This window comes from Ammospiza nelsoni, chromosome 8, assembly GCF_027579445.1.
Source record: "Ammospiza nelsoni isolate bAmmNel1 chromosome 8, bAmmNel1.pri, whole genome shotgun sequence".
In the NCBI taxonomy this organism is placed as follows: domain Eukaryota; kingdom Metazoa; phylum Chordata; class Aves; order Passeriformes; family Passerellidae; genus Ammospiza; species Ammospiza nelsoni.
The window spans coordinates 4,477,122-4,504,682 of record NC_080640.1 but is presented as its reverse complement, the minus strand read 5'-3'; the positions used below and the strand labels follow the sequence as shown (position 1 = coordinate 4,504,682).

General features: G+C 43.0%; 1 protein-coding gene across 1 annotated transcript in view; it reads left to right on the top strand.

Annotated features, from left to right (window-relative positions):
- Positions 1-16,948, top strand: part of HTRA1 (HtrA serine peptidase 1) — a 34,388-nt gene extending 17,440 nt beyond the window's left edge. Inside the window, exons 4-9 of the mRNA XM_059477231.1 lie at positions 8,725-8,919; positions 9,601-9,633; positions 10,796-10,910; positions 11,962-12,019; positions 13,367-13,462; positions 16,214-16,948. Coding sequence (XP_059333214.1) covers positions 8,725-8,919; positions 9,601-9,633; positions 10,796-10,910; positions 11,962-12,019; positions 13,367-13,462; positions 16,214-16,382 — 666 coding nt within the window. The 3' untranslated portion in view covers positions 16,383-16,948. The remainder of the gene's footprint in view (positions 1-8,724; positions 8,920-9,600; positions 9,634-10,795; positions 10,911-11,961; positions 12,020-13,366; positions 13,463-16,213) is intronic.
- The last annotated feature ends 10,613 nt before the right edge of the window (positions 16,949-27,561 follow it).

Genomic DNA, 27,561 nt, shown 5'->3' with positions numbered 1-27,561 from the left:
TTGATGACCTCCAAGTTTAAGGGGCAGGAATGCTTCATTTGAAACACATGACTCAGAAATGTGTAGATCTTGCAGCGTTGTTTTAGTTCAGGGCTATTCCCCAGCGAGGTCAGAAGTGTTTGTGCCAGAGTTCATGACTAAGCCAGCGCCTAACGCAGAGCTCTTGGATGACCTGAGGGATGGAGTGCTCCTGCTGCTCCCTTGCCACCTTTACAACTTCAAATCTCCTTCTTTTTTAAAAGCTTCTGAACAGCAACCAGGCAGAAAAACCAAACAGAACCAATAATATTTCTGCCGTGTTGTTTTTTTCTCTGTTTTCATGACGTCGCTTGTTTTCTCATTTTTATCTTAAAATAAGAAAAAGCAGTAAGAAACAAAGGGAAAGATCCCCCAGCACGAGCACTGGCAGCATTGGGGTGAGCAGGATGGGGCAGGGAGTGAAGGGCAGCCAGAAAAATGCTTTAAAATTGGAAGTACAAGGTGGAGGGGAGAGCAGATGTGGTGAGAAGGAGAGGACTTGGAGCAGCAGGAACCTGAACTCCAGAGGAGAGAGGGGACAGAGAGGAGACACTGGACTGGTGTGATGGGCAGTTTGAGGACTCAGGAAAAGAGCAGGCATGGGCTTGAATGTTGATACCTTGACGAAATGGCTCCTAGTTGTCCTGGGAAGCTGCTTGTGGGAAGGGACAACCTGGAAGCAGCTTGGGGAAAAGATAATTCATCCAGATGGGCTTGTGGTGGAAAGCACTGCTCAACAGGGCTGGAATTGGTCTGAGCTGCCCTTGGAAGCACCTTATCAGCTGTACAAGGCAGTACCGTGGGTGGTGCTCTCCTCCTGGCCTCCCCCATTGCAGCTCAGGATGATTTTGAGAATTATCAAAATTATTGGGGAGGAAATTTAAAGGGATGGGAGACCCAGATTTCCAGCCAGCTCTGGTAACATGGCACTGGGCAATCCCAGTCCAAGGTGAGGACTGAGGCACCTCTGTTCACGGGACAGGTGTTGCTTTGCATTTGAGAATTAAAACCAATGTTTTATGTGTTCGCAAAAAAAAAAAAAAAAGTTAAAATGGAAACGTGGTCAGCTGAGAAATCGATTCTCAGATTGAACTTTTATGGGGCATTTTTGTACACCCTTTCAAGTTCAGTGTTTGAGCTTTCATTTTTGTGCTGGAATGCCTTGCAGTCATTCAGATGCATGAAAGACTTTTTAAAATCACAAGGGTAATAATTTGTTGAATTTGAAATGTATTTGCTGGTTAAAGAAGTCAGGAGGGTGGTACAAATGACCCCTTAAAAATCTGGAAATGGCATGGAAACCATCCTTAAGAATTTTTCTGAAGTAAGAGGCGAAGTTCTTAAATTGGAATAAAATATTTGAAGGTGACATCAAAGATGCAAAAGGGTTTTTTCTTCTTTTTTATGTGTGGCATGTTAAGGCAGGATCTGAAGGGTGAAGAATGCTCTGTGATTAGGAACAGAGCTGGGATCAGGCTCTCAGCTGGTATTCCTACAGCTGCTCAGATTTTGCAGCAGCCTGGATGCTGTTTCCCTCTAAGGTGTGAACATCTGGTCAGAGACATTACCAGAACTAATTTGGCTTTGCTGAGTGCAGTAGGAAATGAAAAGGGTGGTAAAATCTGGGCAGCACTGAGGATGAACCGTTTCCCTGATTAAATTCTTCTCCGTGGAAAAACATCTTGCAGTCAATGAGGAACAGAAACCTTGGAGCAGTTGTTCCAGTCCTAAAATGTGCTTGTTTTTACAGTCTATAAAAGAGAGCACCAGTGTTTCTCGTGTCTGTGGTGACACAGAGCAGTTTGCTGGAGTGTTGAAAGCAGGAAGTAAGATTGGAATCAATGTGGTAGCCATGAATCCAATCTAACTATTCTTCCAAATGCAACGAGGAGAGCACATCACTAGAAAAGAGCAGTGCAGTTGCAGACAATTTGGATATGAACATGCTAAATTCATAAGATTTCCTTAGAAAAAGCTGAATTTTGGCAGCATAGGCAGGGACTGGTGAAATAAATAATGTGTTTTGCGTGGCACGTGTGATACTGCAGCGAGTGTGAAACCCATCAGAACTGTTGCACAACACCCCAAAGGGAGCAGATGCTTTTTTGCTGGCAGACCTGCATTGTGGGATCCATCTTGAGGCAAATAACTACCTTGTTAAATCAGAGTGTGTGATACAGCTGCTGGCAAATAAACACCAGCAGGAGGGGAGGAAATCTCAGGGTGGTTTAATGGACAACGTCAGGGTTAATGGGGGGCAGAATTATAAAAGAACCCAACCCAAATGGAAACTGGAAGCCCAAAGTAGTGGAAGGTGGAGGTGGCTTTTTCTGGAGACCCTTTTCAGCTCTAGAAATAGAGCTCTGTCCACAAAAATGAAGGGGGGAGCAGGGTGAATGGCTTTATTTTGAGAGGTTTCTTCTTTCTACATGCTCAAAACCCAGCCATGAGATACTGACCCTGAAATCACACAGGGAACACAAGGCAGGCCCTGAAGATTTTTACTTCTCAGTGTGGCCAGCTCCTGGTTCTTCACCCCAGACAGGATTTGGCATTTGCATGGTGCAGCAGCTGTGGGGCTGTGACCCATCTCTAATTTGTGGTGACATTTCAGCCCTTCAGCTGAAACCTTCAGCTTAAGGTTTCTCCTGCATCTTACTAATAAACACTCTGTTTGACACTTTTAAATCAACAAGACCTCCTGCCCTCGTTGCCCTGGTGGTTTCCTGAGGCAATGAGTGTCTGTATCTTTGTGGTCAGAGGGGATTTGATTTTCCCCTGTGTGTACAAACTGGAGGAGGCAGGAAAGCAAACTTCCCTGTTTGTGCATCAATATTTTAACAGCCCACATTTTGAAGAAACAAACTACTTGGACGCCAGATGTAAGTGGCTTTTCTGAAATGCTATTTCACTTTGAAATCTGTGGCTGGGTAATATGCTGCTTCCTCTTGAGAGGCTGAGGAAGCCCACATATTGCTTCCAGAAGTGTTCAGGACCCATAAGAATGAAACATCTTGTAAAAAGCTTGGATCTTAACTCCAGTTTATTCATCAGTTTAGGCAGCAGTGGTTTCCTGCCATCTTCAGCTTCTAGTAGCCCTCACTGTGGGGACAATGTGCTGGTCCAACTTCCCATGCAGCAAAATATTCACATCTCCAGGGTGGGTCTGCCAGCACCAGCATATTTTTAATTGCTATTTTTATTTTATTTAATTGTAATTTCATTTGTATTTTATTTTTAAGGGAGAACAGCAATCTCTTGCCAGGCAATTGAAAAGCTGGTGACATATCAAAACAAGACTTCATCCTTTTCTTCTTTTTTTTCCTACAAGATTCCCATGCTCCATATTTAGATAAGGAGACTCAGTTTTGCTTTTCTAACTATAGATGAAATACTTTTGGAGGCTTGTAATGTGTTCAGCCTGGGTTTTTTGTTTTCTTTGACTCTCTGTCAAGCAGTTTCTAGATTGTAGATGATATTCTATATTTTTATGTGCTCGTGACTGGTGGTTTTGTTTTGCCATAACGTATTCTGAAAGCTGAATTAGTCAGAACAGAAATGCAATTCCCAGGACAGTTACATGTTTTGCCAGAGTTACACTCACAGCTGAGTTAGTGTTCATCTGTGCCTTTCCCACCTAAAAATAAGAAGCATGAAGGAGATCTGTTGCTGGTTAACACAAATTGAACTCAGAGCTTTTGTCTTCTCTTCATCCCTTTATTGAACTGCAAAGTGCTTCCTGCAAATTCTTGACTTTCCATCCACAAATGAAGGGGATTACAGAACAGAGGAGGGATTTACTTGCTTTCTCTGCCAGCATGGAGACACATTCACTTATTTCATGGATGAAAAAGCTCAAACCAAAACACCTCCTGCTTATGGCTGGCTGTCTCCTGGTTTCCATTTCTCCGTGGCAGTGCCTGGTGGTGCCTTTCTGCCTCCTCCTCTCTTAGTTTTGGAGCTGTTTTGTCCAGATTTCACTTATTTTATATGACTCAAGTTGTGCTGTTAAAGGACACCAGGGGAACGTCTGTGCTGGCCCTGCTGGGGCTGCACCTTGAATCCTGGGGTGGTTTTGGGCCCTTCACTGCAAGGAGGACATGGAGGGGCCGGAGGGTGTCCAGGGAAGGGAACAGAGTTGGGGAAGGCTCTGGAGCCCCAGGAGGGGCTGAGGGAGCTGGGAAGGGGCTGGAGAATCCCTGAGGAGCTGGGCAGGGGCTCAGTCTGGAGAAAAGGGGGATCAGGGGGCCCTTGTGGCTCTGCACAGCTCCTGCCAGGAGGAGAACAGGGACAGGAGAGGGAACGGCCTCAGGTTGGGCCAGGGCAGGCCCAGGGTGGATTTTGGGATAAATTTCCTCATAGAAGGGCAGTGTTTGAATCCCCATTCCTGGAGGGATCTAAAAGCCATGTGGATGCAGCACCTGGGGACACAGGGCAGTGGTGTGGCCTTGGCAGTGCTGGGTTAGGGGTTGGGCTCCATAATCTCAGGAGCCTTTTCCTGTGATGGTGTTCACACGGGTCTTAGGATGAGGGAAGAGATGAGGATCTGACTCCATGTTTCAGAAGGCTGATTTATTATTTTATGATAAATATTATATTAAAACTATACTAAAAAATAGAAGAAAGGATTTCATCAGAAGGCTAGCTAAGAATAGACAAAGAAAGAATGATAACAAAGGCTTGTGATTGATATGAATGATAACAGCTGACTGTGATTGGCCATTAATTAGAAACAACCACATGACACCAATCCCAGATGCACCTGTTGCATTCCACAGCAGCAGATAACCATTGTTTACATTTTGTTCCTGAGGCCTCCCAGCTTCTCAGGAGGAAAAATCCTAAGGAAAGAATTTTTCATAAAAGATGTCTGTGACATTTTCCAACCTAAACGATTCCATGTTTCTTTGAGTCCCTCTGGCTGATGATGCTGACCTCCACCTCTCCTCTCATGCCACAATAGCTGTGTCCTATTGTTGGCTGGAGCCATTTTTTGCGGTGGTGTGCAGCTCTCCATGTCGTGGGAGTTGTGTTTATCCAGGGTTGGAGTCAAATCCATATATAAAAACGTCTGAAGCCCTTTGGGATGCGAATGTCTTAAAATATTAACCCTAATTAATGGCTCCTTCTCTGCCTGGGTGTAAACAGTGAGTCATGTGCCACTTAGGGGTTTGCATGTTTGGTCCTATTTCTGTGTGCTTGCAGAATGCCTGCCTGCAGATTTGTTTTATTGAGTAAACAGGGATCCAGCAGAGCCCCAAGGCTTCATCAAAGCAAGAGTTAGAAAAGACAGGGGTAGAAAAGGTATTATATGTTGCCCAAAGCCATGCAGTGAGTCACTGGGAGAGCTGGGTTTGGGTGTTCCCGGCTCCCTGCTGCCTGTGCTGCAAGGCATGGTCCTTTGCCTGGCACTTTTAATTAACTGCACTGGCAAATCTGCAGTCAAAGCAGGAGAATCACGAGTTGGAGCGGTGCTTATGTCATCCTGAGGGCCATCAGACATTATGTAAAGATTGAAGAATGCACATTTATTAAGTATAGTTATTAAGAGCCCTGAACTCACACTCATTTCACCAGGATTCCTGAACTTGCCTGGGATGAGCCTGCCAGGGGCAGGGTGTGAGGGCACAGAGGGGATGTTCTGACACGATCCTGGTACAGCACTGCCTGCCTGGCACTGCCAGGGCTCCTCCTGGGCTGCTAAAGGATGTTTGTCCCACTCCATCATGGGATTTTCATAGGTTTTATACTGGTTTCATTTCAAAACCACGTGCACAATGTAAATAAATACTTGAGTTTGTTTTTGTTGTTTTATAACTCAAAATTTAATAGTGAGTGTGGCAATGTTTTAAGCTATTTTAGAGAGAATTCTTTAAATTTAAAGCCATGACAGCACATATATTTACCATAACCAATTCTTCATGGCATTGTTTTGTAGGGGCATCAATACATTTACATGCAGTGCCTTTGGTGTGCCAGTCCTGCCCCACACCAGGAAATCACAGGGAATACAGGACACGTTTTCCAAAGCTGTGTTTCATAATGTCTGCAGGACCAGGAGGTTTTTGCAACGGATTTTTGTTTCTAGCAAGGGAAAGGTTAGCCAGACTTTCCAGAAGGCATGTTGAATCACAGGGGTGACCTGCAGCCAATCCATACAGCATCAGAGCTTGAACTGAAGCCTGGCTAGTATAGGCACAGCCCCGAAAACTCAGCACAATCACAATTGTATTAGTCACAGGCCGTTCCTGTACTTTCTCTCTGCTGCCAGATGCAATTTTGGCTTTGTGACTGTTGTTACAACTCAGGAACTTTGTATAAATATTTTAACTTTGTACACGACCAGCCTTTAATTTTTTTTTTTCCTGGTAATGAAACAGAAAAACTATTCTGTTTTCTTTTGCTTGTCTCTGTTTCATTTGCTGATAAATGTCCCCTTTTTCTGCGAAGTATCTGTGTTCAGTGCACTGAGACACAAACAAAAGCCACTTTTTGTCTTTTGTGTGGTTTTTTTTTTTTTTGGTTTTTTTTTTTTTTTTTTTTTTTGGTTGTTGGTTTTTTTTAAGAAGGAAGAGCAGTGCCAAAAGAAGATGCTGGCTTTGACCAATGACATCTTGCAAACACGTGCTGCGTAAGCTCAATAGCATCTGGTGGGAGGAGGAAGGGCCAGGGTGCTCCCTGTGTCCAAACATGACCCAGATGGGGCTGTTTGTGTGAGCTGAGCCCAACTGCCTGATTCCCCTGCCCTGGAATCATCCTGGAGCTGTGCCTGGGATCAGGGGCTGCCCTGGGATGCTGCTGCCTCTGCAGTAGTGATGGGGAAACAGGGCAGAGCTGCTGGATCCTTCCCAGAGCTAAGCCACAGCTGGGTTTATCTGTGGCTGTGGCACTGATAAGGGCTGTGTTTTATCGTTATTATTATTTATTAGTAGGGCATTGCTGGTTGTGATAACTTTCCTCTGAATGCAAACAGACATGGAAATGCTTTCTGCTTTCTCTGCTGCCTATTCTGTTGCTCTCCCAGCTCACTCTGTTGGTTTAATTATTTTCTTGCTGTCTGGAGACCGAAAGATAAATTTGCATAAAGCATCTTACCCTGTCTGGGAGCTGGCAATGAATTTTATTGAAACAATCTGCTCATCTGGGTAAAACTTCCCTGGTGGGATTGTAACAAAGCTGGATAAAGGATACACAAGACCAGTTTTGTTAAACATTAAAACCATGACTCCTGTATTTGCAGCAGCATATAGTGATAACTGATGCCATTATTTTTTGTTTTCTAATTTGGAGGCATTGTCTGTCTCTTAGGATATTTGAAATAAACTGTAGGTGAAAAACACAAAGTGATGGGAATTTGGGTTAGTTTATAACACTGAATTTTTTGTCCCTATGAATGAATTATTGAGTCAGGCTTTCAAACTGCTGGTAACAAAACCTGAACCAGCAATGAGTTTCCAAATTAAACATTCAATATTTTCCCTTTTTGCCAAAACTTGAAGTAGGTCAAGCTTAGAGGAAAGCTAGGTTCAAGTTAGCTTTGCCAAGCAAAAGATAAATGCCTCCAGAATTCTGTTTTGATTTTTGGGTTCAGTAACCTAATCCTCCAAATCCTTAAGTCTAAACCTGCACTTATACGTGTTCATTGCTGCTAATAGAAATAGTCTAGTGACATGGTTAAAGACCATGGGTTAAATATATGGTTCCATGGGTTAAATATATGGTTAAATTACCTGGAGAGGACCAGGATAATTTAGACAACAGATAAAAATATTTAAAAACATGTCACATCACTGTAAGTGTAGAGATAGGCTTTTAAAAGTGTGAAGAAAGGGAGAAATGGCACTCAATGTGTATTGTACAGGCAAGTGATGAATAAAAAAAGTATTTATTTGAACTATGATCTGTTTCAGAACACCCTTGATTCATTAACAAGTGTGTGGATCCAACCTCCCCTCCCCTTTTTTATTTTTAATTGCTGTACAATGCAGTGTTTGCTGGATTTTAATAATGTTTTAGTGGGAATGTCTTCAACTATGTAATATTTATTGTGTTTAGTGATAAGATCTTGAAAGGAAAGTATAATGGTATCCTCCACTGTCATAACAGAAAAATCACATCAGGTCCTTCAATCCTAACATCTTCAGAGGAGGACATCACTGTATGTAGGAGGGAATATAATTATTTAGAAGAGATACTTTATTAAAAGAAATTTAGATGAATCATTAGCTGGTGTCTTGTCAGAACATAAAATGCTTTTAACTGTACACATGCATGTTTAAGACTCTTGGGCTGTTGCTTTCATGATTCTTTAGTGTTCACTCTCAAACAATATCATTTCTATTTCAGCAGCTGTTTGCTAATTATTTCAAGAAGTGTTGGATGTGGCTCCTTTCTAGTATCATCACATGTTTGCTTTGTACAGCAGAGCATAAATATTCCTTTGGTCTTTGAATTGTTCTTCATTTAATGGGTACCTGTTGTGGAAAAAGGTCTGCAGTGTAAAGAGCCCACACTGGATGTTTCTGTACCAACCCACACACAAAATACTCAAAGAAAACAGAACAAAATCCCTGAGGGATGAAAGCCTCTCTCCCTCTTTTCCTCTACCCTGTGAATGCATTCACCCTTCCATAACATTTGTTCTGCCAGTGGAGCAGTGCCTTAACATTCGAATTTTCTTTTTTTTCCTTCTTTTTTATTTTTCAGGGTAAATTGCCAGTCCTTCTGCTGGGCCAGTCTGCAGACCTGAGGCCAGGGGAGTTTGTGGTGGCCATTGGCAGCCCCTTTTCCCTGCAGAACACGGTGACCACGGGCATCGTCAGCACCACGCAGCGCGGCGGCAAGGAGCTGGGGCTGCGCAACTCCGACATGGACTACATCCAGACAGATGCCATCATCAATGTACGTCCCCTCGGGGCTGCCCCCCTCAGCCCTGGCCTTTCCCCAGCAGAAATCCCTCCTGGGATGCCCTTCTGAGGAGCAGGGAGCGTTTCTCTCCCTGTAAACCTGGACATCTGCACCAACAGCAGCGCTTGGTGATACGGAGAAATCCCCCCAAGGAGCCACACCAGGCACAGTATCTGCCTTCACTTCAAAATCCTTGCAGATTGCAAGGGAGGAGGCAATGTTCTCTGGCAAATAACTATCATTTGGAAATCCGTCTTGTTTTCTGAAGAAGAAGCCAAGCTTCGTTTAAGGGTTCAAGTTTGTTTCTGCATTAAGGCAAAACAATAGTTTTTGTACTTCAGATCTTGGCCTTGTAAGAAATCTTCACTAACAGCTCCCAGAGCTGTCCTAAAATCCTCTCAGTTTCTAGTGTGGCACTAAAACAACAAAAGGAAAACCTTGGATTTCTTAACTTACTCTGGCAGGAGAAGGAAAACAAAAGTATTTGCAAAGCTCAGCTAAAAGAGTGATGTTAAACTGTGGTTTATGGTTTATTTAAAACTCTTCTATTGCATGAATTTAATAGACAATGGAAGCAGTACTACAGAAATATTGCAAAAATTTATTTTGTATTTTGCTTGCAACAAATTAGGAGCTAAATACTAAAATGTGTTCTTAATTTATGTTTATTTTCAGTATGGGAATTCTGGAGGACCCCTAGTAAATCTGGTAAGAGTTTCTCTATGTTTGCTTAGTGTCAAGCTTACTTCTGTTTAATTTAAAAAATAAAACCAAACAATATACCCCACCCAAACCAACAACAAAAAAAAAAAAGCAAACTCCCCCCACCAGATGTGGGATTTGCAGCTTTCGATATCTGGCTGACTACACAAAATTCACATGGTTCTTACTAATCAGTTGTCTGTGTTTATGTTGGCAAAAAGCTACATTTGGATTTCAATATTTAGGATGTTTATAGTTTGCATAGTTTCAAACAAGTGTAATGTTGTTTTTGCTCAAGCCCTGCAAAAAGGAAAAAAACCACATTTTACAGTGAGGTGTTTGCCCTTGCTGTTTACCCTGCAGCTGGCAATTATTTTCTTTTCACACAGAAACTCAGCTAAATATTTCCAAAATGTGTCTACCCTTTCATTTTGGATTCACCAAAAAATCCCTATATTTTCAGGATATTAGGGTTTATTTGCCAATACTGTAGAATGAACTGAAGCAGTTGCAAAACTGAGTGAGAGCTCTCATGTCTCCTGAGGGTGCATGGGGTTGAGTCCTCAGGAGGCATGGCACAGACTGAAACTCAGAACTACTCAGAGTTTCTGCCTTGGAGGAGATTTGGCAATGTTTTTTCCCACCCAATTCACAGCACACATTCACTTAAAACCACCTGTAGTTAGAGAGTTTTTGTCTGGGATGAACCAGAGAATGAAACTGCTGAGGTTTCAAAAGAAATGACATCAGAGATGTTTCGTCCAAAGCTCTTGGAGTTTTATTGCCAGGAAAATACAGTTTGATTTTGGCAAACTGTATTTTTCTTTAAGTTATTATGTAAGTGTCTCAGGAGCAGTCGGTGCCAGGCATTATATGATGCTTGCTGAAATATACACAGAATAGCTGCAGAATGTGTTGCTTATCTGCTGCAAGCATAAGAATTGCCCAGTTTTATCTGTTCTGCAGCAAGATGAATAATCACACTGATTTTCCAAAATTCCTAGGTAGTGTTTTATCAATAGACTCAAAAACTTAAAGAAAATTGAAGACCAGCTACAAAATGTGAATTTGTCTTTGTGACTGCTCAGATGAGACAATCCATTTCTCTCATTTCTCTTTGAGATGTTCCATATTTGACAATAATAGCTTTTTTTTTTTTTTCCTCCAGGATGGTGAAGTCATTGGCATTAACACGTTAAAAGTTACAGCAGGAATCTCATTTGCTATCCCATCTGATAAAATAAAGAAGTTCCTAACTGAATCCCATGACAGACAAGCTAAAGGTACAGTACTTGGGAACAGGAAAACCAGAAAATAACCTGCTCTAGAGGGTGGCATCACTGCCCGTGGCAGGGGGTTGGAAATAAATGACCTTAAAGGTCCCTTCCAACCCAAACCATTCTGTGAAAACAGTGATAAACCAGAAAGCCAACAGCCTGGCTGGCATTAAGATTAAAAAAAAAAAGTAGCCAAAACTCTATTTCTACACTAATTCATAAATAGTAGCCAACACTCTGTAAGGATGGCTAAAAAAGTTTAAAAAAGCTAACTAGCAGTGTAAAAAAACAAAAAATTTAAGCTGCTGAAGAGTAAAAAAATATCGCTAGCAAAATAAAAAAAACTACTTGTAAAAGTCTGCCATATAACTGCTCATATCCCCAAAAGTAAAGCTAATAAAAAGCACCAAAACAATAAGCAATTTAACCAAACTGCAAAAGTGTCAAAAATAGACCTAAATTAAAAACATGCACACAAAAAATTATTCCTAACTCAATAAACTCATAATACCTCAGACGATCAAAATAAAAATGCCAGCTATAAGTAAACACAAAATCAAAAAGTAAATTTAACCATAAACAGTATTTCTCAAGTTATCCATAACTATAAAACATATGCTACCATCAAGCAAGCCAAGCATATAAAAAATAGAAAAAAAAATATAAATACCAAAACTCTGAACTGTCACCTTGATTTTTTTAAGATTCTCTAAGCCTTCTGATGTTTACATTCTTGTAACAAACTTTCTCACACACTTTCTGTAAATAACTTATTGTTTTGCATTCTTTTATGGAAGAAGAGAAATTTGATGCACTGTTGGTTTGTCCAGTGCCATGGGAGAGGTGGCACTGTCACCCTCCAATCCACGGTCACGCTTGGAAATCTATAAATGTTGGAGTCAGAAAAAAAATTCCCTTTTTTCACCTTGAGAGCAGCAGTGTGTGAGCTCATGTTGTTTCATATAGTGACAGTCTGAAAAAGTGGAAGATAAAGTTTTGAAAGCCAGAGGCTCTTTGGGTCAGGGCAACTGATCACGACCCCTTTTCCCTTTTGCAGGAAAAGCTGTAACCAAAAAGAAATACATTGGCATACGAATGATGTCCCTAACCCCCAGGTAAGTACCCAGGGTGGCTCCTCACCTTTCCCAGCATGGTCTCTGCATGCATTTGGATCCAGCTGGGGACGTGGATTTGGATGTGTGCTGGTGACAAACCCAGCCAGCCCTGGCCACCTCCTCCTCCTCTGCGGCTGCCACCTGGTGGGACTCTCCTCTAGACTCTCCTGTGAGCTAGCTCTTAAACAACTCCTGGCTTTTTCTTCTCCTTAATGCTTCAGAAGAGAGTAGCTGGTGACTGTGGCTCTGTCCTGGGGTTGCATCCATGTTGTTGTATGTTTTCATGGCCTACGTCAGCCACGTGCGCTCCTACATTTCTATAAAGTTATTTTCATTAAACTCTTCACTTAATGTCAAATGAAGCTTTTGTGTGGACTTGCTTATTCATGCTCTGGCTATAAGACACTCATGAGCAGGTAGTGCCATGTCCTGTAAAGATAACCAGAGGTTTTCCCTTGTGCAGGATCCACAGCTAGAACAAAGCATTGAAACACGTGGGGTTGGGGCTGTTTTAGGTGTTCAGGATTGCAGGGGGTGATTCTGTCCCTCTAATCTGCTCTGAGGAGACCCCAGCTGGGGCTGTGCATCCAGCTCTGGGGTCCCCAGCACAGGAAGGTCCTGGACCTGCTGGAGCCAGTCCAGAGGAGGTCCCACAGATGATCAGAGGGGTGGAGCAGCTCTGCCATGAGGAAAGGCTGAGAGAATTGGGATTGTTCAGCCTGGAGTAGAGGAGCTTTGTGACCTGAAGGGAGCCTGACAGGAAGATGGAGAGGGACTATTTACAAAAGGCCTGGAGTGACAGGATGAGGGGGAATGGCTTCAAACTGACAGAGAGTGGGTTTAGATGGGATATTAGGAAAATAATCTTCCCTGTGAGGGTGGGCAGGCCCTGGCACAGATTGCCCAGAGCAGCTGTGGCTGCCCCTGGATCCCTGGATGTGCCCAAGGCCAGGTTGGACAGGGCTTGGAGCAGCCTGGGTTAGTATAAGTTATCCCTGCCCATGGCAGGGGTGAGGACTGGATGGGATTTAAGGTCCCTTCCAGCCCAAACCAGTTTGTGATTCTACAATCTGCAGTTTCTAAAGCTTTGAAATGTTTGAACTCTGATTGTCTGTATCTATTGAAATGGTTGCCTTTACCAGAAATAGACATTAAAAAGCTGCATGCTCTCAAAAAAAATGTAATAATTCCTGAAATATGCATCTAAGGGTTAAAATGAATGCTGAAGTGGCAGACCAATGTGTGTAAAACAGCTCAACTTGTGTTAAGTGACTTCAGCATAATGCGTGGGGGGGGTTTTTTCCTGTCTTGACAAAATATTTTTTTTGCTATTTCTTCATTTTTCAGCAAAGCTAGAGAGCTGAAGGATCGCCATAAAGACTTCCCTGATGTTGTCTCTGGGGCCTATGTCATTGAAGTCATTCCAGAAACACCAGCTGAAGCGTAGGTTGAAGTGCTTTTTTCTCCAAACCACTACCACTGACTCGAGGGGGTAACTATGGAGGCTGTTCCCTGCTTCACTGGCTTTCTTCATTATGCTCAATTAACAGGGCTGTGCCCATCTGATTGCTGTTAGCTTGTCTGCTGGAAATGGCTTTGTGGTTTCATTCTGGTCCCTGATGGGCAATCCTGTAACTGTATCTCAGGGCATTGCAGGGAAGCCCTGTCAGCCTTCCAGGCCCAAGGGAAGGCATTCAGGGGGTGTGAAAACTCCTTTTTCCTTTTTCTCAGCAGTTGCTTCCAAGGCATCTGCTGTACCAGTGCCAGTGCTGAATAGAGACTTTTGTTCCTGCACACTCTCCATGGCCCTGCTGGTCACTGCAGGACAGCAAATGAGGAGGTTTTGGGCCCACTTTGAAAGAAATGTCCACCTCAGTGCTGGCCAAACCCACCATCTCCCCTGGCACACCTTGGGGCTGAAATCCTCCCTTGGCAGCAGGCACTCTTCCACGTGAGAGCTTTGTCAGCAGTCACATTACTGGAAGAGCTTTTGGGTTTGGAGAAGTGACTTTTTCTGTTCCTGTTAGTCAGGATTTGCTCAGAAGCTGGCCCTGCTGGTTGGTGCCCCTGCCTGGCAGCTGGGCTGTGGTCACTGGCACTGCTCTGGCTGGCTTCTGCTGGAGACACTTTTCTCTCAGGGTTTGCCTGATAGGAAACTGCTCAGTAATCCAGGGCAGGAAATGGGAAACCTTATTCATTTTCTGAAACTAGGGATCATTTGAGAGAGGAGTGAATCTTTGTGGCAGCAAAGGGCCTTATGTGGCACCAAAGGCATGGAGGCAGAAAGCTGCTTGGGGCAGGCATACATTGCCTTTTGGGAAGACTGCAAGGATGGCTGGGTGGTGTTTTTTGGGACAGTTTGGGTGTAAGATAACAGAGCTTGCTGTCCAGTGTGCTCTCTGAACTTCTGCTGTGTTTGTAGATGATCCTTGTTAGTGTCTGCAGTGTGAAGGAATGTGTAGGAATGATTTGGCTGCTCCAGTGTGGGGCTGGAGTTGCTGCCTTGGTGTTCAGGTTCGGCCTGAAGGTGCAGAAAAGTCATTTTGGGAGTGGGGATGATAGCAGAGAGTGGGAGAGGGACTTTGGAGAGGAAGAAGAAATGTGAGGCAATGTAACCTAATGTGAAGGGAGACCCAAATCAAGGTGCTCCATCCAAAGAATGGCCTGGCAGTTAAAATGCAGCCCATGTTGGCTCTGTCCCCCCACTCCCAGTCCCTGGCCCAGAGGTTTTCTTTCTTGTGCTGATCTGTCCAGCACGTGTTGAGTAGATGTGTGGTATTGTGAGGTCCTCAGGACGAGATGAGGGATGAGAATTTGACTCCATGTTTTCAGAAGGGTGAATTATTATTATTATATTATATTATATTATATTATATTATATTATATTACTATACTGAAGAAAGAGAAAGGTTACATCAGAAGGCTTAACAAGAATGATAATGAAGGCTCATGACTGACAGAGTCCGATACAGCTGATGGTGATTGGTCATTAATTAAAAACAATTCATGTGTTTGGATAAACAACCTCCAGACCGCATTCCAGAGGAGCAAATCATGGAGAAGCTGAGGCTTCTCATCTTCCCAGGAGAAGAAATCCTGATGAAGGGATTTTTCAGAAAATATCACGGTGTCACAGATGTCCTGGTGGGCCACAGGAGCAGAGCTGCAGTGACCCGTCCTGGCTGTGAGTCACATGGAGAGGCTGCATGAAGAACCATGCAATGGCCTCCTTTAGGGACATGTTTTCAGCCATTCCTCCTGTAGGCAACCAGATTTGTTGCAACCATTGGCCAAGGGCACCCTGCTTGCAGGAGACACTCGTGTCAGGCGCCTTCTGTGGGTGGAAGAGGCCGATGAGTGGTCTGTGGTTTTGTGAAGGATTATGCTTCTGAAGGGTTGAATCATGTCTGATCTGTCTTGGTTGATTTTTCCATCCCTTGCAGCCAGATCGTTGTGCAAGACTGGGCAAGATGTTGTGGTCTGTGGCATCCCTCACCAGCCATTTCTTGGTGCTGGCAGCAGCTCCAGCCAAGCCTGGGGAGAGACACAGCCCTGCTTCTGCCCTGGCTTGCTTTGAGTCAGGAAGGTTCAAATTTGGAGGTCAGAAAAAGGGATTTTGGCTGCTATGGGCAGCAGAGGAAGGAGACATCTGATTTTAGGTGACATCTGATTTTTTAGTTTTTTGACCAAACTAGATAGCTAGCTACATGTGTTACCCTGCTCAGGTTTAAACCATGAAGGGTGGGTGGAGTGGCTGCCAGGGGCTGAAATCCCTCAGTAGCACACAGTGCCACTCGGGTTGCTTCTCTGTGTGTTCAGGAAAAAAAGCTTGGGCAATCTCCCCTCTAAAATCAATCTGCTTTGTTGCAATTATTTTAGAATTTTTTTTAGATATTTTTAGAATTATTTTTAGGTATGAACACCTAAGATCTTTATTGCAGGATTAACTGCTATTTGCAACAGCGAATGCCTTTGAAGGCAGTGAAACATGGGATTCATCAAACTAGTACATCCATCAGATCCTGAGGTTTCTGCACTTCATTGTAACCTTCACTGCTTCATAAATTCTGATTGCTTTCCTCACGGCTGCCATGTCTGCTGTTGGGTGGGAAATAATAATAATAATCCAGAATTTTTTTTTTTCCCCTAAAAATAAAACTGCAATTCTAACACATTGCTGCTTTGTGTTTTCAGTGGTGGCCTGAAGGACAACGATGTGATTATAAGCATCAATGGGCAGTCCATAAGCTCAGCCAGTGATGTCAGTGACATCATTAAAAAGGACAGTACCTTGCACATGGTGGTGCGCAGGGGCAACGAAGATGTGATGCTCACAGTAGTTCCCGAGGAAATCGACCCCTAACCAGAAACATGAGCTGGATTTCATGTTTTCTTTTAACAGCAATGGACTGCTTGTACTCTCTCTGTGCTGGTACAGGAAAACGTTAGACTTCTGACCAACATTCTGCTTGTTCAGTGGATTAGTATTGGCCAACAGAGTAACTTCTACTAGGTTTAAGGTGCAAAATCAGCGTAATTTCACATACTCCTGATGATAATTTTTTTTTTTTTCCTTCTGTATTATGTATGCAATGTATTCTTTACTGGCTTTTACATCCCCCTGCTTAACGGAACAACATTTGCTTCCCTGTGTTGAGTAGATTTCCTGTCATTTCCTCTAAGACTTAAACAAAACACAACCCACGCACACAGTGTGTGTTGTGGCATTCAGGTATTTATAGGTTAGCTGTGTTTTAACTGGAAATGCCATTGTAAAGGAGTAGTCAGCCTAAAAGGAAACACAATTGGGAAATAAAGTTTGGTTTATAAACACAAAAGGAATCCCAACCCAAATAACCTCCCGAGGACCCCGTGCAGGACTTTAATACTATGATATTTTCCTAGTGTTATTAAAAGAATTCAACAGTACCTCTTGTGAGTGACTCATTTTGCTTCCCCTTATGGAGTGGTTTTCTTTGCATGGCACATCTGCCTGATGGTCTCCCTTTAATCATCATTTAATCACAATTTATTTGTGTTTGTGCTTTTGTGCAATCTGTTCTCCTCAGCAAAGCTGGGTTGAATTTGTCATATTGTATTGCCTTTGTCTTCCAGATGTTAATGCATTTTCCTTACTGTTTCAATTACAACCCCACCAATGCCTGGAATCTGTTTGCCCACTGTAGAAATTGCCACATGGTGGGTCACAGATTTCATACCATTCTGGTTCAGATATCAGGATGTCTGTAACCATTTAGACCTGGCATTAAGCTCTTTAAAACAGGCCTGGTTTATCCAAATCTGGAGTGCTGGTGTGTGTGTGTGGACCTGGTTTTGACTCTGGGATATAGGGCATTCCTCTGACAGGCATTAATCTTCATACATATGTTTATTGATGCCCTTGAAGCTTGGGGGTGGTGAGTGGGTTTGTCTTGCTGTGAAGGAGAACAATCAGCTACACCTAATTACAAGGTAATTACTCATTGGGTAAATAATAGGCTAAGCAGGCTTTTCTTTCTTCTGTTGTAACATGCATTTCAGAGAATAAATCCATGGGCTGTAGACAAGTTTTGGTGACTGTCATTCCTCAACAGGCTCTTCTTTTAGAAAAAGAATGTTTTAGTAAACCTCTCCAGCTGGGTAGCTGGCAGTTCATGGTTTTTAAAGAAAGGGCTGTATTCCACCCAAATGCAGCAATAAATCCTCGAGAGCTGGATTCCTGACAGGGCTCCTTCTCCTCCCAGCTGTATTTTAGTTCTGGTTCAGTTTATCCCAATTTAAGGAGCCTTCCCATCCCCAGCTGCCAGCGCCTGCCCTTACTCACCTGGATCACTGTAATTTTACACAGTGTGTGGCATGAATTAATTGCAGTGTGCCTTTCAGTGCAGTATTGTCTCCTGACAGGATGGAACATCTCATTGCTGCCTTGTGCCATGGCTGTGGAAAATTACACATGCGAAAATCTGCCCAAGCAGTGCCAGTCTGCAATCCTTTCTATCCCCAAAAATGCAAAGAATGAGCTTGCAGAAGTGTTCTGTAGCATCTTTGTTCATGTTGCTGATGTTGATTTTTGTTTCAGCTCACAGTTGAAGTGCCAGTGTGTTTTGCAGTCTGTTTGTGCCCTGTGACACACAGCTCTCAGCAAAAATGAGTTTAAAAATCACCTGCCTTCTCTACTACTCCACCTAACCCAACTAGCAAAAATTAAACTAAAGCCCCAAAGCCAGGAAATTGTTTGTAAAACCAAAGTTATTTTTCATCTGCCTTTTTATTTCAAAACAAGCGCTTGTACAATTTGCAGAGCTGATTGATTCTCTTTGTTGCTGTTGCTTGTTGTTGTGGTCTCTTAATATGCAAACTCATTAATTTTCTTTGTGTGGGCATTAGGAAAGAAGCAAATGAAATTCTGCAAATGGTTTTCCTGGGTCACTGGGATTAGTGAAATATTTGACCAGAATTCTAGCCCTGAGCACCATCCAGTGGGATGTGAGATGGTCTCACATTGCAGCCATTCACTTTGAAAGTGGTTTTCTATTTTACCTTCTCTTAATTTGTAATTAATTTCTGTGCAGTGGATATTGGTAACCACATGAATATCATATGGAAAATATTTTGAATTTGCTTTCCTTGTATCCAACCATGCAGCTACCCAGATGGTTTCTTACAAAGTATTCTCCAAATGATTATTAAATATTTGAACTATGATTACTGATTAGCAGAGATGTGGAAGCACAGTTTTTCTTTAAATACAATTGATTATCATTTATTTTTGATGTATTGTGGGGTTATAGATCTGGAATGTTTCCTATTCTTTGTTGCTTCAGCAGACAGTTCTTTCCAAAATGCACTTGAAAATACTTTGTACAGAATAGCTTTGGCACAGTTTGTTTAAATATCGGTTTCCTGGAAGTTTTATGAAGTGTTGGACGCTATATCAGGGAAATTGAACATTCTGGCTTGATTTTCAGTATTTTGGAGCCTCTGAAATGGAAACTGGAGTTGCTGTGTGTGATGCTGAGTAGATGGCTACGTGTGCTACACTTGGAGGTGGTTTTGAAATGCAAGTTCACTTATTCCATAAGGGAAAGGTCTTGAGCTATAAAAAATGGTCATGACTAACAATTGTCTGGTTTCTGTGCCTTAGATGCCAAGAAGTAAAATTCTGTCATTTCATTGCCAGAGAACTTCTTTTATTTTTCCCCTCCTTACCTAGAACTATTTTGTATTCATGCTAAGGTAGCTGAGGATGTTTTTAAAACCACATTTTTCCAAAGAGGTGAGAGGGACGTTAGTAAGGCATGATTAGATTATGAACAGGTTCTTACTGTATGTCAGAAAAGCTCTGCAGAACTGACTGTACTGATTATCTATTAAACTGATTAAAGCTGCAGCTGCAAACACCCAGGAGAAACAGAAGTGATGAAGGCAGAAGTCACCAACCCAGAGCAGAGAATGATGAGAGCAGTGGGAATTCAGGTCTGAGTGATGGTGGGTCACTGTGTGAGTCCTTTTAGGTCCCCTCAATCCCCAAACCCCATCTCTTGTGCAAGATGCTGGCAGGGAAGCCAGAGCTGGACACTCTGGCCCCAGGATTTAAGCCAGTTCATCCTCTTTGTGCCATTCCTCTGTAAATATGCAATAACTAGATCAGTTAAGGATTATTTGTTGCATAAAACTGCTGCTAAAACCAGTGCATATGTAAATTCACTAACAGGGCAGAGAAAACAAAGAAAGAAACATCAATTTAAGCTATCTACATCTGCTGGGAAGTTTTCCTCCAATTTTCAGGGTTTTGTTTAGTAGTCATGGTACTGCAGCATCTGTCCCCAAAAACTTTCTGAGGAAGTGGGTAATAATTAACAACTGATTAGAAGAAAAATGAGTCAGAGCTAAAGCATACGAGTCAAATTTACTTAATGTGGTAAAGAATTCAATTTAGGAGCTTGAAAATATTGCATAGCATGCTGGAGAAGAAAATTAAATATTTTTTCTGCTCATTCCTTTTCTGTTCAGTGTTTATGCAGAGACCACAGTGATTTTCAGAAAGTTTGCCATGTGGATATTTGAGGCAGATGAACTGTGGTAACAGCAGTGCAGTGGAATCTGCCTTTCCCCTCTGAAATGGAGCTAGTGGTGCAGACCACCCCTCCACAGAGGAAAGTACATTTGTGGGGTGTTATTGATGGTAATTCAGGCTGTGTCCATGCAGGGACTGTAGGAATTGCTGTGTCTGCCTGGACAACCCCTTTACCAAAGCTCCTGAAAGCTGGGAGAGATTCAGCAGCCCTCAGGCCTGACCCACAGCTGCTGCCCTCCAGGGGAAAAAAAAATGTATTTTTCATAGAATTAGAGAATGACTTGGGTTAAAAGGGACCTTAAAGACCATCTAATGCCATGGGCAGGGACACCTTCCATATCCCAGGTGCTCCAAGCCCCATCCAACCTGGCCTTGGGCATTGCCAGGGATCCAGGGGCAGCCACAGCTTCTGAGGACAACCTGTTCATAGGAACCTGTGGGCAGGTAAGTCCACAAGAGGGCGAATTGAAGCTAAAAACTCCTCTCAGCCTCTGTGGGAGCTGAGTGGACCTGTCGCTGTGATTTGAGTGACCTCCTGCAGGAGGAGGGGGATGCAGGGGGAAAGGAAGATGTCCATGGAAGCCTGAACTTGGTGTCTGGTCAGAAAGAAGTGCTGAAAGCTGTTCTCATAAAAATTTATCCCAATTTCCAAGGAACTGGGTAGTTTTGGCAAGGAAAAGTAGATTTTGTCTGCATCTCATCTCTGGTAAGTTCATGTGTCTGGCAAGGAAGGAGAGTCGACTGTCTGATTTGGAAAACCAGAATGTTTCTGCCTGCTGTGACTGCTTGAAAGTTCTTTGCACTTGTAAGAAAAATAAATCAACTCACCAACCTGCAAATCAACCAGAAATAGGGAAATATAACAGAAAAGGAGCTCTAGCTGCCACTCTCTGGTGCAAAACAAACCTGTAATAAAACCCAGCTGTAATTAACAGGAATAAATTACATTTCCTCATATCTCAATCAGCATTTGACTTGGAAGTCAGGATCCTGAAAGGAAACCTTCCTTTAGAAGAGGAGTTGGCAAAAGAATGTTTCATTTCACCTGTGTGGTTAGTGGGAGATCAATATTTTACTCGTGTAAGGGTTTACAGCCATGAAAATGTCACATTTGCATGAACAGCTAGGTAAAAGATAATGATAGACTGAAGCTATGACACACATCTTGGGTTTGTTTTGCAGTCTAATAATTTTGCTTTTATTTATCCTCAGCTAAAGGGTTTTAATGTTTGTTTGTTCACATTTGCTTTGTTACCCAAATCCTGGATGCTGCAGCTCCACTCTTGGCACAATTGTCCTGAAGACAGAGAGGACAATTGTCCTCAGGGATTGTTTTATTCTCTTTCAGGTTGTATTTTCTATCCTTGTCCTCATTACTGGACACATCTTTTCAGTTGGTCCAGGTACTTTTTGAGGTGCCCAGCCTGGCCACAGCACCACTTGCAGCAGATGGAGGAGACTCAGGAGATTCAGCACTTCATTTATCTGTAACTAGCATGGAGTGATGTTATATAGAATTAGATTCATTTTATAGCTCTGGTTTCAGGCTGGGAGAGTTTGAAATTGCAGCCTGAAGATTGACTAAGACATAATTTACTTTCTCATCTTCATCACTGAAGTGCTTCAGACTTGTTTAAACAGAAGTGGTAGGAGATTTGTTTCTAAAATAGAAAGGGTTGATTATTTCATCTACCCCAATCCAGATGTCATCTATCCAGGTGTTACCTACCACAAGCAAATCTTTACATCTATTTAATATAACTTTCAAGTGATTATAACATGCTATTAACCACCTGTTATGTAATTGCAGATCCTGCTAAGTAGAATCAACCATTATTTATTACATTCAAATATAATAATTGCCTGTGCAAACCCCTTGATCCAAAATGACGTACACAAATTATATTACATTAATAATGTTGTTATTACTTAAACCTGAAACTTGCACTCATTAGAGGAGAAAAATTACAGCAACCTACCAAACATTTGCACTTAACAAAATTATTAATATTTTGAACAAAAATGCAGTCTTTCAGATGAGGTAAGCTTCTGGATTTTGGGATGGCCACATTAAAATCTGATCTATGACAATTAATTTCCTTAAATCTGTTCTCTTTGCCTGCATTTCTCCTGGGCCGCAGGGACTCAGAAGGGTGAATAGAAGATTTCTGAGGTGAGCCCATGTCCAAGAGAAGAGGATTTAGGGTCTGCTATGGAAGTGGGTGCTGCTCAGAAAGCCAACAAGATGGACGGCCAGCACTGAGCTTGCAGGAGTGAGACAGCCTTGTATTTATTATTAAAGGAATTTTTCCTTTTTCTGTTGTTTGAGCCATTCTGTGGCAGATCCTGAATGGGAATGTGGAAAATGTGCCCTGTTGTTTCAGGTGTCATTGAAAGTGAAGTATTTCAGCAGGATGCTGACCAGATGGCTGGTGCACTGGGGAAGGTGGCAGGGCTGGCTGTGGATAAGAAATGTGGTTTTCTGAGAGGATTTTGCCTCCAAGTTTTGCCTGGCACTTCATTATTGTGATGAGCTGCCTGTATGTATTTTATAAAGTGGAGGTTGTAATTCTTGCAGTCTTGCAATCTGTTTGGGATCTGCTTTAGGGCATTTTCTGTTTCTGGATCAGATCCTCGCCAAACCTCAGCCACAGCAGGGAAATTGTGCTTCCAGGAGAATCTGCTTCAGCAAAGAAATAGAATTGTTTTATTTTCAACAATGGCCACAGAAAATGACTTCCAGACACTGGGCAGTGTCTCTGAAGAACAAGGAATGGGAAATGGCACAGAAACCTAAGGGTGAAAAGAGCCTTGATGTGATCCCAAAGCTCTGTGGAAGGGCAGGGAGAGCTGGGCTGTCTCCACTGGAGCATCAGTGCCAGGCTGCAGCTATCCAAGGGGCTTGCTTGGATCTCTGAGTGGGAGGCTCCCAGGAATCTGCCTTAAATGTCTGAATTTCTGACATTTGGTGTTGGAAGTCAGTTTTACCTCCAAATACAACTGCAGAACTCAGTCTCGTGTCTGTGCTGGTCAAACAGCTGTTCCCCTCATGAAGGGCATTTTTGTCCTTTCCTTTTTGTCTTTTAAATGACTTTATGGATACAGTCTCCTTTTTAATACATATGCCCTTGGCTTTGACATTTTTTAGTCTGGCTGTGGTCTTATTTATTTTATCAAGGTGGCAGAAGTGTTTGATGCAATTTCAGGCCATATTGGGAATAGGAGGCAGCGCTGCAAGGTTTGTAACCAGCAGCAACCAGCCCAGCTGAATTAATGAAACCATTGTCCTAAACTCAAAACCAGGTGGGACAGATTGTTTAGGAAGCTGGCCAAGATGTATAGGCAAAAGTATGTGTTAATAATACATAGCACTGTTTCTTTATGCAGGGGGTGACTACGTGGGAAGATTGTCAATATTTGTTTGATAGCAGCATTGAGCTTTATTTAATGGCAAAACAAAATGTTTTAGCATTTTGGGGGTAAAGGAACTCATGGCAGGTTGTGAGCATGAACACCAGCTTTGGGTCTGGAGCTCTTAGTTACAAATAAATGTGAATTTTTGAGCTGTGATAGTTGTCAAGTGCTTCTGGTTATCCTTAAGTTTATGGCAACATTTTTACTCTCCAGTGAAATTTCATGGGATTGTGGTTTAATGGATCATTCCTCCAATTATATTCCTCCAATTATTTTCCTTTCTTGGTTCAGCAAACAATAAAATCTTTCAGACCCACCCTCCTCCTGGAAATCGCAGCAGTGCATTTTTCAGTTTCTGCGGTTTGTTAGGTAAAAGATCAAATTTGTTCAACAAACATAAAGCAAGATCCAGGGGAGATCTGGGATGGATAGGAGCTGAACTGCCCTTCCCTTATCTCTTGCTGGCATCAGTTGCCACAACCTTGGAGATATTTAAATTTAATTATTGAGACTGGGACATTTAGCAACTGTCAAAAAGGTCAGAAATGGTGGTGGATACCAGCGAGTGCCAGATGAGGCTACTTGAGAGAGGAAAGCAGAAGATATTTTCTCTCTGAGCAGAGGTGGTTCCCATCTTAAAATGGCTTAAGAGTTATTCTGTTCAGCAAAGAAATGCCCCAGGTCAAATCCATCGCTCTCATCCCAGAAAAGCAACCTAAACACTTGATTGCCAGATGGCCAGGGTGGGAGAGGTCTCTGCTTCCACCTCTGTAGTGTCAGGCATGGAGAATTGCGGGGTAAGGAGCAATTCTTTGCTGAATTCAGCCTGAATTTGTGCTTTTTTCTCCCTATTTTTCAACTCTACTCCTGGCTGGAGCCTGGTTACTGCTCTGGAATGTCACAGATTGTAAGAGCTGAATTGAGGGATGTGGGACTCCAGGCAGCTCTCCAAAATGCAGTTTATTCCATCCAAGAGGTTACAGCAGTCCAGGGTCACGGGTGACAGAGCTGTGCCCACAGCTGTCAGCTCCAGCTGCAGGCAGGCCTGGAGACCCTTTGGTTTTTGTTACAATGCATTATATACTTTTCTTTGCTGAGCATCTTAACGCAGTAGAACCAATCTATACCTCAACTTTTATCTATAGCCTACCATAACTGCTATAATTACCATATTCATGTTACTATTCTCCAGTCACTAAAAGTTAGTACATTACAGTTTAAGCTAGAAGTTGTTATTCAGTTTTCTTGCAGTGGAAAATTCTGAGACCTTTTTTTCTACTTGCAACTTTGCTGACTTGTTTGCCTGTGAAATCTTTCTACTTGGTAAAAACATCTTGTTTGGGGTGGGTTTATCCTTTGCTCTAAGCCATAAAAATCCTTTCTCACTAACACACCCTTTGCCTCCTTGGTTATCCAGCAGGACTGGCTCCGCAATTCTTTTCTTCTATATCAAAACTTGCTTCCATCTCTATTCCTCCATCAGATTCCACATTTAGAAATCTTTCTGCTAAGCACACATATCTGTGAGACTTTCTTGTCCAACTTTTGTCCTTCCCAACAATAGATCCTGAGTATCATGACGGATGGCAGGAGGCCTGTCAGGAGGAGAATGGTGTTCCCACGGCCAGTCAGCAAGGCTGTGTCCAGTGCCAGATTAAATCATTTCATCTTCCCCATCCCAAGCAAACATAGCTCAATCATAAATCTTGATTTCCTGATGCAATGAAACCATTCCTGCCTCACAATTTGCTTTGGTGTCACTTGTGCAAACAAAGATTTGCACAGAGGTGCAAGGAAAGTGAACAGACGGGGAGAGTGGACAGGGAGCAGGGAACTGTGTGCCAGGGAGGCTGTTTCAGCTTGGGATGAGTGGTTGGCACCTGCTTTCTGGCCCTTGCCATGCCCCCTTGTAGGGGAGAAGCAACACTGATGCTAGAATAGAAGTTATGGTAACAATTGAATTTGAAGGAGTTAGTGGGAGCTGACTGCTTATAACAATTAATTTAAAAGTACGAGCAATTTGCATCCTTTCTCCTATCCAAAGGACAAGCATTTCATTGCATAGTTGACTTTTAAAGAAAACATGGATCCAAACTGAAACTCATGTTTCCACACACTCCCATCAAGTTCCAGCTCTGGTTAAATGAGCCAAGAGTCAAGAAAATCCCCCACTCCACCAGCCATCCCAGCTGGTGGGAAGAAAAGTCATTTGGTGCAAAATGGGTCAGTAGCAGAGCACCATTTTGCTGCTGGCTCTTTTGCTCATAGAAAGGTGATAAAGTTCTGGAATGGCTGCCCGGGGAGGTGGTGCAGTCCCCATCCCTGGGTGTGTTTAACAAAGCCTGGATGTGGCACTGGGGGCCAGGCTTGAGTTGAGCTGTTGGGGCTGGGTGGGACTCAATGATCTTGAAGGTCTCTTCCAACCTGGTCATTCTGTAAATTCATTCTGTGAATTCTGTGAATTTTTTTAGTGACCACTGCAAATGAAGCAGATGAAATTAAATGGAGGGGGTGGTTCAACAGGTGCCAGCTGTTGTCTTGACTACTGACCCAGCAGCTCTGGTGCTTTGGTGTGTTCCAGCCAGCTCTGCAACTGTCCCACCTCAGGGCATGGCTGAGTTGTATTTAATTATTAAGCTGTATCTAAGAAAGCATGAAATGCCATGCAGGAAATGAGGATTTGGGGTGGAAAGCATGAGGAACAGCCTCTGTGAACACCAAAGTTAGAGGAGATGGAGAAGAAGGAGGTTCTCCTTGTGCCAGAGCTATCCCCACAATCCACAGAGGCCCCTGTGCTGGATCAAAAGGACGTTTCCTGAAGGACCTGTGGCCATGGAGAGCCGATGCTGCATTATCCTGAAGGATGAGCTGTTGTTTTATGCTGCAGGACTGTAGCACAGGGGAAGTGCCTACAAATGAGCATGAGAAAAGGGTGAGGAGGGCGGAGCAGCAGTGACAAACTGCCAGGGACTGACCACAGCCCCCTGTGCCACTCAGAGAGGGGGAAGGTACAGCAAGGGAGTGAAGGAGTGACCTTGAGCCTGGCAGAAGAGGGAGTGGGGAAGGTTGTTCAAGTTATATGTGTTTCTCACTATACAAGCCTATTTTAATTGGCAATCAAGTTATTTTTCTATAAGCTGAATCTGTTTTCCTTGTTTTCTTATAAGTAATTTCCCCGTTCCTTATCTCAACCCATGAACTTCTTCACCCTATTTTCTTCTGCCCTGTTGAGCAGGAGGAATGAGAGTGGGGCTGGGTGGGCGTCTTGCAGCCAAGCAAAGGCAACTCACCACAATTCCTTTTTATCTGAGGAACTGAGATGCTCCCCAGAGAATGCCACTCCTGGGGTGGGATGGCCATGCAGTGATGATTGCCACAGGGATCTGTGTGCACCAGTCACCCTGAGTGTGGGGTTGTCTCACATGGTTTCTTTTTGTGTTCAAATAGTACAATTTTCATTGATTTTTGAATGGTTTTACTCTGGTTGTATTTTTCTTTCATCTCTCCAGGTCTGCAGCAGCTGCCCCGCTGTGTTTACCAAGCCACAATCTCCTCCAGTCCCTCCAAAGACCACGTCCTCCACCGGCCCAGCAAAGCCATGAGAATAAAAGAATCCCTGTGTTTACAGAGCCAACAAACTGTTTGCATGTCTAACAAACCAATCCTTTCATTTCTCCCCCCGTCCTCACCATGGAGTTTGTACCTCCTTTCTCCTTTTCATCTTCCTTGGGCTCTCCTGTGCTGTGTGAGGTTGAGTTTGGTCATTTGCTGTCCAGGACAGTTGCATTGCATGGTTCAGGAGGCACAAGAAACCTGTTCCTGAGTTTCTGAGAAGTAATTTGTTTGCCAATCAGTAATAAATCCAAAACTAACAGCAGGGACAACCAGGATGTCAAATTCTTATCTGCTAGAAGTTTTTGCACATTCTCTCTAGAAAAGGAAATGCAGAATTCTGAGCTACACAACTCACTACCACCCTGAGACTTTTTAAAGATTGATTGAACTTTGAATATAACCTTGCTTTGAATTGAGTCTTGGATCAGGGGCTCTT